This window comes from Eurytemora carolleeae, unplaced genomic scaffold (assembly GCF_000591075.1).
Source record: "Eurytemora carolleeae unplaced genomic scaffold, Eaff_2.0 scaffold210, whole genome shotgun sequence".
NCBI classification, from domain to species: domain Eukaryota; kingdom Metazoa; phylum Arthropoda; class Copepoda; order Calanoida; family Temoridae; genus Eurytemora; species Eurytemora carolleeae.
Window position 1 is genome coordinate 263,025 of NW_019396102.1, and position 12,547 is coordinate 275,571.

At 32.8% G+C, this 12,547-nt stretch overlaps 1 protein-coding gene across 5 annotated transcripts; it reads left to right on the top strand.

The window, feature by feature from the left end:
- Positions 1-83: 83 nt before the first annotated feature.
- Positions 84-12,501, top strand: LOC111694998 (uncharacterized). 5 transcript variants are annotated; one of them, XR_002763761.1, is made up of 17 exons: positions 84-657; positions 1,040-1,093; positions 1,494-1,870; positions 2,057-2,484; positions 2,855-2,922; positions 3,341-3,383; positions 3,626-3,696; positions 3,968-4,035; positions 4,611-4,717; positions 5,228-5,316; positions 8,717-8,813; positions 9,015-9,104; positions 9,390-9,461; positions 9,763-9,879; positions 10,783-11,110; positions 11,687-11,831; positions 12,246-12,501. XR_002763761.1 is itself a non-coding variant. In XM_023464125.1 (17 exons), exons 1-17 carry the CDS (start codon positions 590-592, stop codon positions 11,776-11,778), a joined length of 2,109 nt encoding a protein of 702 aa, XP_023319893.1. In that variant the 5' UTR covers positions 84-589; the 3' UTR covers positions 11,779-11,831. The 5 variants fall into 5 exon arrangements, 3 of the variants coding, with proteins under 3 accessions (XP_023319893.1, XP_023319892.1, XP_023319894.1); XR_002763762.1 differs by having other exon boundaries at positions 12,321-12,501; XM_023464125.1 differs by lacking the exon at positions 12,246-12,501 and having other exon boundaries at positions 2,057-2,265; positions 2,326-2,484.
- Positions 12,502-12,547: the final 46 nt, after the last annotated feature.

Here is a 12,547-nt window from a genome sequence, read left to right on the forward strand (position 1 = left end):
TGGGTGGGGAGGGTGATATGATTTCAATTCTTAATACTTCGGAATATTTTAGTTCAAATCTATCAAAGATTAAGTCATTTCACATAAAAATTGTAACTTTCCTTAAAAGAAAAAAACTCGGCATTTTTTTTGATAAACTTCACTTTGGTCTTAATTTTACATAAATGAATTTGCACATTGCACAACCTTATAGGCATGCATTTTTAAATATGTAAGTTATAGCCAACAAACCAGACATATTGATATCCCGCCAAGGTGCCATTTTCTTAATTTGGGATTCAATCTCCTACGAGCTTATATATTTTACAACATTATTTCTGTCTGAATTTTCACGAAACTTAATTTATTGATTAGTTTTATTATTTATATAAAGTAAAAATCCTGCAATGATTTTATTATTAATTACTGTAAATAAAACCTTGTTTGTTTAGTTAGAAAATGAAATTGTAATAGCTTTACTGTTGATAGATGTAACATTTAAAAATGTCATTTTTTAAGTTACATTTTTTCTTTGTCTTGCTTTCATTCTTTGTGTATTGTAACAATATGTTTTTTTGCTTTGTTAAAGCAATCCGTATTTTGCAGAGCAATGGCCTCGAACTGGGGCTATCCCATTAAACAGGTTGAAGTCAAGCTAATTAACATCGCAAAACACAGGTCAGATTAAGGATATTTTCATTCCTGTATAAGAGAGTCTTAGCCCATCATTTAGGAGCATAGGCTTTTTTCAATTGGTTAATTAGTCCCAATCATTGTAGCATCAAATATTTGGCACCAACACGAAATCTTACATGGCTAATGACATGCCTATTAACTAGTTTTTTTAGAGAGTAGAGAGTATTAATTGTCGTAATTTTCTTCAAAATTTGAAATTCCAACAAAAATATGGATTAGATGGACAATTTGTTAAAAGCTTTAAGTATTTCTACTCGTAAGTTCTGCTAGGGAGAAATCAAAGCCAAGGGTTTATTTCTATTTTTGAACGTATCAAATTTTTTTTAATTAAAGGATATTTTTTATTTGAATGTTTTTTCCTTAGGGCAATTGGATCAGGAGTAAAAAAATTGATTGAGTCGAATGTAATTATAAGAAGGTTAATATCAATTTAAATATAAAATTAAGAGAGGAGGTCCACAGAATCTTGGCAACAATTGATTAAAATAGTTCTAGTTCTTATATAAATAATATTTTATTAAATAAAGTGGAGTAGGTCCACAGAATCTTGGCAACAATTGATCAAAATAGTTCTAGTTCTTATATGAATAATATTTTATTAACAGAGTTGCACACTAAATAAAGCGGAGGAGGTCCACAGAATCTTGGCAACAATTGATCAAAATAGTTCTAGTTCTTATATAAATAATATTTTATTAAATAAAGTGGAGGAGGTCCACAGAATCTTGGCAACAATTGATTAAAATAGTTCTAGTTCTTATATGAATAATATTTTATTAAATTGCTCCTTATATCTTTTGATATTATTTTATTAACAGAAGGCTTATGTTTAGACCATTAAATAAAACGGAGTTAAACCCTTTATATGATGCGGACAGTGACAATAGTGTAGAACAGATTTCCGGAAGTGAAGAACCGGTTTCTCCAGATAACTCGGAAACAAGAACCAAAAGTAATGCGCCAGTTTCTCTAGATAACCCGGAAACAAGAACCGGAAGTAATGCGCCAGTTTCTCTAGATAACCCGGAAACAAGATTAGGATCAGCCAAATATGATGACACATATAGTTCGTGCAGTGATTCGGAAATAATGGAGATATTTCAACGAAGTAATGAGGAGAGGAAAAAAAGGAGGAAAGTATGGGAGGAAAGGAAAAAGATTAAAAAGAGGAAATATGAAGAAATTCAAATATCAGGTAAAGAAAGAAATTAAAAAATACTTTAACTGATTCAGATTTCGTTACGATTTTCCATCAATTTCAAAAAGAGGGAGGGGGGGGGGGAATAATGTATAAAAAAATATACACCCATTTTTTATTTGTCCCAATTGCATTAGGGAATAATATATCCTAAGCTTTAGTGTTAGGAATGTCTAATTTTAGATTCTGAATCCGACTGCGAGGTTTTAGCTAAATCAAACCTGTCGATATCTCCTCCATGCTCAAACTCTAGTCGACGATCATCCTCCTCTCTCCAGGTTCTCGAGGATAGAGTCTCTGCCTCCAAACCTAATGAGCGATCCTCCTCTCTCCAGGTTCTCGAGGATAGAGTCTCGGCCTCCAAACCTGATGAGCAATCCTCCTCTCCCCAGGTTCTCAAATATAGAAGTTCGGTCTCAAAACCTGTTAACCAATCCTCTTTCTCTCTCCAGGTTCTCGAGGATAGAGTCTTAGCCTCAAAATCTGAGCAGCAGGATTGTTTGAACTTGATGTCTCGCAAGTTCTCCAATTTACCGGTAAATCGAAAGCATAGATCCCAACCTAGCTCCAGCTCTCAAACTAACTCAAAACAAATGATGTTTACTAAAAAGGTGACTTATTTTTCATCATAACCTCAGATGAGTTTTAATGATTCTCTGATTCGTCTATCTTCTTAGTTTTATAGATTTTAAAGCCAAAAATTTGAAATTTAAGCTGACAATGTTCCCTCTAAGATTGACCTTAGATCCTTAAAACAAATGTTTTGTTTCAATTCTTTCTTTTTACAATAGTTTCCTTACTTATGTTTCTGGTTATATCGGCATATAACCCCAGCAAATGGTAAATTTTAAAAATCAAGAAAAAAAAATCAGTTCTTTAACAAAATTCTCGATTAATTTATAGTTACTATTGCTAGTTAAAAATATAAATCAAAATTAAGGAAACTTTTTTAAAAAATTTTAAAATATTTTTATTATTTAGAATCTCGACCATACTTTCGATACTGATACTGGTGATGAGGAGGAGTTTCAAAGAAAAGAATTCGAAAGGAAATTGCGTATTTTCAACCAGTTTAATTAGCTCAAAATATTTGAAAATTCAATTAGAAGTCGTGACTTTTTATTGTTAATCCCTTTAAAAAGCACCATCCTGTATCTAATTGGTCCGTCGAATTAAAATAAATTGATTGATTGATTGTAGAAAATTTCCAAATTACAAAAATTAAGCATATATAATAAGAAAATTTAAGATTGACATTTATTTAAGATTAAGGGTGACAAATTCAAAGCCACTAAAAATCTCCTTACGTTAAATAAGAAAACGCAAAAGTTCAAGTCAACTGGCTTTTACTAAAATGAAAAGGTACCTCGATGAATATCATGTCCAGGCGCGTTGGGTTAGCAGCATCATATCAGATCTCGTCTTAGAACTGTTCTTAACTTTATGAAAATACGCAATTATATTTAGGAACTCGGCTTTTAAACTTAAAAAGCTTCGCATAGATATCAAGGTTTATAGTCAGCACTTTTTTAATACAATTACTCGGAGAATGTTGTACTCTTCTATGCATTACAATATGCATGATTCTTATGATTAATACTAATAAGTTTACATTAAGATAAAACTAGTTTTTAAAAATATTTTAAACCTTAACATTTGTTCTAAGAAATTACTATAGTATCATATAATATCACCACCTGATTCTCCTTAATATGTTTGAAATATATATTGACTGACCAAAATCTGGTTTAGGAGGAGCATCCATTTTTACGAAGTATGAAACCATCCCGAGTACATTTAAAATCATCCAGAGCAAATATAAGGCAGGCATTCAAAAAGAACAGAGTGAATGCAAAACTATCAACTAATTTTTCTTACATTTTAAGTCACAAAAATTTTTGCTGTTTTTATAGTTTGTATTGGTTCTATAGACTTTATAAAAATTATTTATTATGTGTTATTTTAAACTTTGCCTAAATCCGTTTTTGCGACGTAATAATCCAGATTTTGATGAAGGGACTCTAAAAAGTGAGAATTGAGGATAAATTTCTACAAATAAAAATAATGTTTCTTTTGAATGTCAAATTGTTTTAGACGACTTTTCTACACTCAGAAGAAGAATCTTGATGAACCAATTGTATTTAGAAGTTTATTTTCTCTAGGTAAACTTTTTTAATACAATTTCTCGAAATTGATAAAGGCAAAGCTGAAACAGGAGTTTGTCTTGTATCAAGCTAATGAACAATTTCTAGCGCAAGTAACACATTTGTGGTATCGGCTTCGGTCAAGAGAGTTCCTAGTTCAGTCCAGGCAGAGGTCGCCTGGCCGCTTCTAGGATAGGAACACGGGAAGCAAGGAGAAGAGCCGCCTGGTCTAGCTCGAGCAGGAGGAGCTCGAGGACGAGCAACAGGAGAAAGAGAGAGAGAGTACGAGGATCCAGAGGAACCAGGAATAAGAAGATAATATGATAGTAACACAGGAAGGCCTTAGGATCTTCTTCTTGGCACATATCTGAAACAAGAACACTGCTAGAGATAAGACATAAAAGAGATGAAAGAACATGGACAAGACAAAGATCACAAAAGTATAAAGACTAACGGTGCCATCCTGGAGGTCAAGAGAGAGGAGGATAAAAGAACAGCAACGATGAGAACCTAGATATAGGATCTCTGAGTGGGGTGGCGTAGGATCTAAACGGACAACTTCAGCCGATTCATTTATATTTAATTTATTTCAGGACTGGTGTGCCCTCACTGTGATCTAAGATTAGAGACGAATGAGAGTCTCAAGTTTGCGGAGCATGTACAATACTGTAAATATTTATCAACGCACGATACAATTGATGTAAGTTCAATTTTAACATTCTTGACCCAGACTAAAAAATGTATTTTCTCTCAAATATCTTGAGACTTTTTGTTCAGAGCTGGATTTTTTATAATTTCAATCTCTGAATTAGGGAAAGAAATATGAGCTTAAAATTATAAAATAAAAAGATTTGGATACAGGATGAAATCGAGAAGACGAGAAAAAATTCCCAAATTAGAATAAAGTTTAAATTCTTTACCGCCCAAATCTTCGAAAATAAGACGACAAATAAAAATTAGATCCTCGGAATTAGTGTTCCTAGAGAGCGTTCCATATCATATTGGATTATCTCCAAGCTTTAACGCCAAATATGTATCGAAAACCCTAGTAATTTCTGCACAAATTTTTATATTAGTGTTATGGAATTTTTTTAATTGTTACTTTCTTTTTAAATTTTTTGATTAGTCCCGAAAATCTCAATTTAGAGCTATCAACGATCTAATATGATGTGAGACGTATGTTCAATATATTTATATTTATACACCATAGGATGATGTTCTGATAATGTCTCATGAGATCGATGTTGATGTACGGATCGAAGAAGTTGAGATTCCGGAGGAAACTAGGACTTGCCCCAAGTAAGTCCTGAGTTTATTGATCAAAGTAATTTTATTAGACCAAGATCGGAGCTTAAATATTTATTAGACCAAGATCGGAACTTAAAGATTTATCAGACCAAGATCGGAACTTAAAGATTTATTAGACCAAGATCGGAGCTTATAAACTTATCAGACCAAGATCTGAACTTATAAATTTATTAGACCAAGATCGGAGTTTAAATATTTATTAGACCAAGTTCGGAGCTTAAATATTTATTAGACCAACATCGGAGCTTAAATATTTATCAGACCAAGATCGGAACTTAAATATTTATCAGACCAAGATCGGAGCTTAAATATTTATCAGACCAAGATCGGAACTTAAAGATTTATCAGACCAAGATCGGAACTTAAAGATTTATCAGACCAAGATCGGAGCTTAAATATTTATTAGACCAAGATCGGAACTTAAAGATTTATCAGACCAAGATCGGAACTTAAAGATTTATTAGACCAAGATCGGAACTTAAAGATTTATTAGACCAAGATCGGAACTTAAATATTTATCAGACCAAGATCGGAGCTTATAAATTTATCAGACCAAGATCGGAACTTAAATATTTATCAGACCAAGATCGGAGCTTATAAACTTATCAGACCAAGATCTGAACTTATAAATTTATCAGACCAAGATCTGAACTTAAATATTTATCAGACCAAGATCGGGACTTAAATATTTATCAGCCAAGATCGGAACTTAAAGATTTATCAGACCAAGTTCGGAGCTTAAATATTTATTAGACCAAGATCGGAACTTAAAGATATATCAGACCAAGATCGGAACTTAAAGATTTATCAGACCAAGATCAGAACTTAAATATTTTTTAGACCAAGATCGGAACTTAAAGATTTATTAGACCAAGATCGGAACTTAAATATTTATCAGACCAAGATCGGAGCTCAAAAATTTAAGATTCTTTCGTATCTTAAACTTTTTAGCCTAAAAAAGTGCTCCTTTAACAGGTATAGTGCCAAAAAATGGGAGGTCTTCAAAGATACATTTAGCTCTGAAATGCCGTTTTTACCTTCCACACTGCTGAAAATGGACCATCAGGTTTCTAGTTAAAACATCTGAACTTTTTTTTCAGAATATGTTAATATGCCGTCTTCCTGAGTTATAATCTCAATTTTCGGAAAATGTCACTTAGAAATTTTTCGCAAATCCATTTTAAAGATATCTCAGATATTAAGATTTACAGGTCTAAAATCAAATGTAAATTTTGTTTAAAGGGACTGTAAAGGAAAAATTTGTATAAAAGTTGTAGTATTAAACAGATCATATTCAACAATACGCAACCACAGGAGCCTGAGAATCTCAGGTTTGCTCCTTTTATAATTTTTTAAATTTTTGTTTTGCATTTTTAATAGATTACATATTCTATCTATGAAAAGTGCAAATTAAAAAAAAAATGTATTAGGAGCAAACCTGAGATTCTCAGGCTTCTGTGGTTGGCCTGAATGTATTGATTGTACGTTTTTGTTTTGTTTTAGCCCTTAAATTGTACGGACTGTACGGATTTTTTTTTCAAATTGTACGGATTTTTTTTTAATTGTACGGATTGTACAGATTTTTAGCCTGGAAATACACAATTTCCCCCCTTTTTTTGACTCATTTCAGCAAATTTGCATGAAAATTTTCCAAAAAAAATCTTGTCAAAAAGAAGTGGGTTTTGCTTGTTTTCTGCATTCTAAATAATATTATGTTAATAATTGTTGTTTCAATTGACAATTAAAATTCATTCATAGTTTTGGTTTTTGCTATATAAAGAGTTTTCTAAAAAGCTTAAACAAACAAACCCATCCCAATGAAGAGAAGTAAAAGACTAGATGCCATAATTTTAGATTTTTAGATTTTAAATGTGTATTTATCCTGTTTCTCTTCTCATTCTCATCCTAATTTACTTGTTTCTCTTCTCATTCTCATCCTAATTTACTTCTCATTCTCATCCTGATTTACTTGTTTCTCCTCTCATTATCATCCTAATTTACTTGTTTCTCCTCTCATTCTCATCCTAATTTACTTGTTTCTCCTCTCATTCTCATCCAAATTTACTTGTATCTCCTTTTATTCTCATCCTAATTTACTTGTTTCTCTTCTCATTCTCATCCTAATCTACTTGTTTCTCTTCTCATTCTCATCCTAATTTTCTTATTTCTTCTCTCATTCTCACCCTAATTTACTTGTTTCTCCTCTCATTCTCATCCTTATTTACTTGTTTCTCCTCTCATTCTCATCCTAATTTACTTGTTTCTCCTCATCCTAATTTACTTGTTTATGCTCTTATTCTCATCCTAATTTACTTGTTTCTCCTCTCATTTATCATCCTTATTTACTTGTTTCTCCTCTCATTTATCATCCTTATTTACTTGTTTCTCCTCTCATTTATCATGTTTCTCCTCTCATTCTCATCCTAATTTACTTGTTTCTCCTCTCATTCTCATCCTTATTTACTTGTTTCTCCTCTCATTTATCATCCTTATTTACTTGTTTCTCCTCTCATTTATCATCCTTATTTACTTGTTTCTCCTCTCATTCTCATCCTAATTTACTTGTTTCTCCTCTCATTCTCATCCTAATTTACTTGTTTCTCCTCTCATTCTCATCCTAGTTTACTTGTTTCTCCTCTCATGCTCATCCAAATTAACTTGTTTCTCCTCTCATTCTCATCATAATTTACTTGTTTCTCCTCTCATGCTCATCCAAATTAACTTGTTTCTCCTCTCATTCTCATCCTAATTTACTTGTTTCTCCTCTCATTTATCATCCTTATTTACTTGTATAAATATGAATTAAGATACTTTTTTAAAGATAGATCAAAAAGCAATATAAAGACTTCTCCTGCCGAAAAAATTTAAACCCTCAGACATGAACAATTGAATTTTGATGTGTGTTTTATTTTCAAAAATGGTTACATTTTTCTTAAATGTACGGTTTGTGCGGATTTTTTTCAAATATTTGCTGAATATGATCTGTTTAAACCTACTACTTTTATACAAAATTTTATATTTATGAATTTTCGTATAATCTTGTCACAGTTTTATATCAATTTCTCGAGACAGGAACATTAGATAGATGTCTTATATGTATCGTTCAACGCCTGAAATTCTCAGGTTTCATTCTATACCCCCTTTCATTTTTCCTTTACAGTCCCTTTAAAGACTTTAAATATGCTCCTTTTCATGAACAGTCATAAGACTTATTGTAGTAAAAAATCATAGCCCTAAGTTAACTGCCTGACTGACTAGATAAAGTTGGAAACTATGCACTTACCGCTTTATTTACATCGAAATCATATTAACTGCCTATGTGACAGTTATTTATTAATCAAATTGATTTTTATCATTTCGGTTATGAAGACTTATTAATATTTCTTTTAAGATGTAATGAGGAGGTGCCTATAAGTATGGTTGATTCTCATGCTTGGTTCCATCGACCCTATCCCTGCTCTGTCTGCTTCCATAGATATATTAAGAAGGAAAATAAACAGTTTTTTAACCCTTTTAGAAGTCTTCAATCATCAAAGAAAAGGCAAATGAATTTTTTTTATTGAAAAATAAAATGTATTTTCTTATGACTTTTCATTTCACATTTTAGTTATTCTACTTGAAATTTAAAATTTCAATTCTATTTTTAAATTCTGAGTTGATTAATCTTTTAATAAATTGTGATTTTGAAGACGGATACTGAAGATCACATAATCAACGATCATGCGACGCACTTCATGTCCAATCTGATCCCGTTCTGGAGATCTGAAGAAGCATTGAAGGAAACTAGATCGGAAATATTAACAACTTTTTTCTTCAATTCCTAATCTTATTAAACCTACTGTGAAGATATAATGCAATTAAAAGATTATTATTTTTCAAGAAGAACCCCCCCCCCCCACACCCCATTCGTGATGCCATTAATAAATATGAATAAAAACGTGTATTCAGTCGGAACGCTTTTTTCTCGTCTAAAAAAAGGGAGAGGGGGGAAAAAGGGGAAAGTTAAATACCCCTACCAGCAGTTATCACCTTATATTTCAAGTAATATTACCGATCTCTGTTAGGTTGGACCAGGTTTGCCGCAGGTACCAGTTCCTCCCACCAGTAATCCTGGAATTCCACAGGGTGCTGTCCAGGTCAATATTTATTTACTTTATTTTTTAATTAAACGGGTAAAAATTGCTTTCCAATAGCTTCCTTAGTTCGCTTTAATAAAAATTTTGGAAGATCAAACATCACTTGATGATCAACAGGATTCTTGAAATAAAGAAATTGGAATTTCTTTTCTTTTTCATTAGGAGTACCTCACAGTTCAACTTTTATTGTTCATTTATCTCTTATTTTCTTTTTCAATAGGAGTACCTTACAGTTCAACTTAAATTTGTAATGGGGTTTATATAGAATTCGATTTAATAGTTTTAAAATTGCGATGTTTAGGCACTAATTCGTGAGGCGGATGGTAGCAGCAAGACAATTTACATTGCTCAGATACCACCTGGGACTATTCTACCAGGAAACCCAACTCAGATAGTCATTAACAACCATAACTATCAGGTTAGCTTCAACCCGGGGGATGAATCAAGGATAGAACTTAGCGTCTTGCTGGATTTTTATTCAGACAGATTCTGGACCCGTATCCTTGTTTTTACTTGACAGATTCAGGACCCGCAACCTTGTTTTTAATTGACGGATTCTGGACCCGTAAGCTTGTTTTTAATTGACAGATTCTGGACCCGTAAGCTTGTTTTTAATTGATAGATTCTGGACCCGGAATTTTGCTTTTAATCGACAGAATCTGGACCCGGATTATCGTTTTCCAAGACGGATTTTTACACCCACAGCTTTGTATTACATATACAATACAGATTCTGAACCGGGATATTTCTTTTTGCAAAACAAATTCTGAATTAACATTTTCTTTTTAAAAACAATGGATAAATCTGGACCCAGATAGAATTTGGATCCGGATTTTCTTTTTATTAGACGGATTCCGGACTCGGATCCTTTTGTTTGTAACCGGATCTTACTAGGCAAATTTAGGACCCGAATTATCTTTTTACTAAACGGATTCTGGGCACAGATTCTCTTTTTACCAGACGGATTCTGGACACAGATTCTCTTTTTATTAGACGTATTCTGGGCACAGGTTCTATTTTTACTAGACGGATTTTGGACACAGATTCTCTTCTCACTAGACGGATGCTGGACCCGGATTCTCTTTTTACTAGACATATTCTGGACACAGATTCTCTTCTTACTAGACGTATTCTGGACTCGATTTTCTTTACTAGACGTATTCTGGACACAGATTCTCTTTACTAGACGGATTCTGGACCCGGTCCCGAGTCCAAGTAAAGATGGAACGGATCCAAAGCATTGACAAAGGCTTACCAAATACCCTGTTGTCAATCTTTAAATAGCGTAAAATTAATGTAGTCTTAGTGTGTGTTTGTTCAGATATTGAATACTGTTGGTGGGCATCAGAGTTTAGGAACTCCAATGCCTTGTATGCCTCTGCCTCAGCAACCCCTACCTAGAGAGAACCTTATCCGGGGTTCATCAAATCATCGTCTTCCTTTAAACACGCCGCAGCAGTATATTCAACCACGGAACCATCAACCCCTACCGAGGCCTAGTTTCTCTCCCCGGAACTGTATTCTACCCAAATCTAGACCAGTTCTTCCATGGAGATTCCCTACTGGAGCTGCAACCCAGTTCCGACCTAGATCCTTCAACCCAATGATCCGGTCTAGGAGACCAACTATGTTCATACCATCAATGCAAGGTTATAAAATTTAAAAAGATGAAGAAAACGTTAATCCACCTTAAAATAGTCCTTTTTTTAAAGCTGTTTTTATATTCACAATTTTCATTGAACTCGGTAATCCCGCTACGGTTATATAAAAACAAGCTTTGTACAAAGGAATGTTTTTTTGTGTTAGGATTGAAAACAACCCCCCCCCCCCCCCCTGGTGAATAGTGGGAAATGAATTATTTTAAGGAGCAAATTCATGAAATTTGTGTAAAAAGAATGAAAAAGAAAGGGAGAGGGGGGGGGAATTTATTCCCAAAATAAACTTTAAAATAAATCTATGATTTTTTGGACAATTTTTATGAAACGCTTTTACCCTGGTTTGAGGCAAATATTTCCAAGAAATGCTCAGTGTCCACCTGCCTGTAGGGAGAGGGGGGGGGGGGTAAGAGATGGACTTCAGTTTTCAGCTTACTTGTTTATTTTTGGAGGGATATTTTTAAATAAAATTAATATCCTTATGTTGATATTTTTCATGAAAGCATAAAAATTACGTAGACATGTATTTTTAATATATATTTTTCCTATACTTATTTAATGAATGCTCAGGAATGAAGCTTGATGAAGATGGAGCTCCAATACAAGAGTCAGATCCTTTATCCTTTGATGAAACTCAGCAAGAGGACCCGCTAGCCATTTAATCATATTTTAGTGTTTGTAATTAGCATTTTTTAATACTTCTTCATTTGAATAGGCAAAGCAGTGAAAAAGTTAGCATTTTTTGCAAGCTTTTAATACTTTGAAAAGGACTTTAGGCATAATTTTAAAGTGACTTTCTATTTATTAAAGAGAAACATAACCGATTCACAACGGAACACTTAAAACTTTCATCTTAACAATAATGTGGAAGATAACGTAGTTTTTGTAGTTTTAAAGGTGTTAAGTTATGATAATTTCTCCATGGCTATCCTGCAGAATTATTTCAGAAGTCACTTGAGAAATCAAAATTTAAAATAATCAGTTTTCAAAACTAAAAAATGGATATCTAATTATAATTCATATTTGATCAGACAAAGCTTTATAGGGTACCGTTGTGAATCGCTTCTACCACCCTCTAAGTGGAATGTCACTTAAAATTACGTTTACAGTCCCTTTAACTGGTCAAAAGATTACGTGGTAGAAATCGTACAGGAAACAGTAAGAAAATACTTGAAATAAGCAACAAATAATAATGTGGAAGTAGCATATCAAATACTTACCTTTTCGTTTCTCAAAATAAATAAACTTGTAATAATTTCGTTACACCAAAAATTAGCTTCCAATCTTTTGGATGCTGTGGAAAACAAACTAAACTTTAACGGTATTTCAAATTGTCTAAATGGACTATCAAGTTATTAACGCATTGTTCTCAGTTCATAATTATCTCAGTATTGAGAATACCCTATGAAATGTTTCCTCTAGTTTTTCAAT

Excerpts from the sequence above, each read along its gene's own strand:
- LOC111694998 (XM_023464124.1), top strand. The coding sequence starts at position 590 with ATGGCCTCGAACTGGGGCTATCCCATTAAACAGGTTGAAGTCAAGCTA. Across the intron at positions 2,923-3,340 it reads CAAAGAAAAGAATTCGAAAG|GAACTCGGCTTTTAAACTTA; the intron begins GAAATTGCGTAT and ends AATTATATTTAG. Across the intron at positions 8,814-9,014 it reads TCCATAGATATATTAAGAAG|ACGGATACTGAAGATCACAT; the intron begins GAAAATAAACAG and ends GTGATTTTGAAG.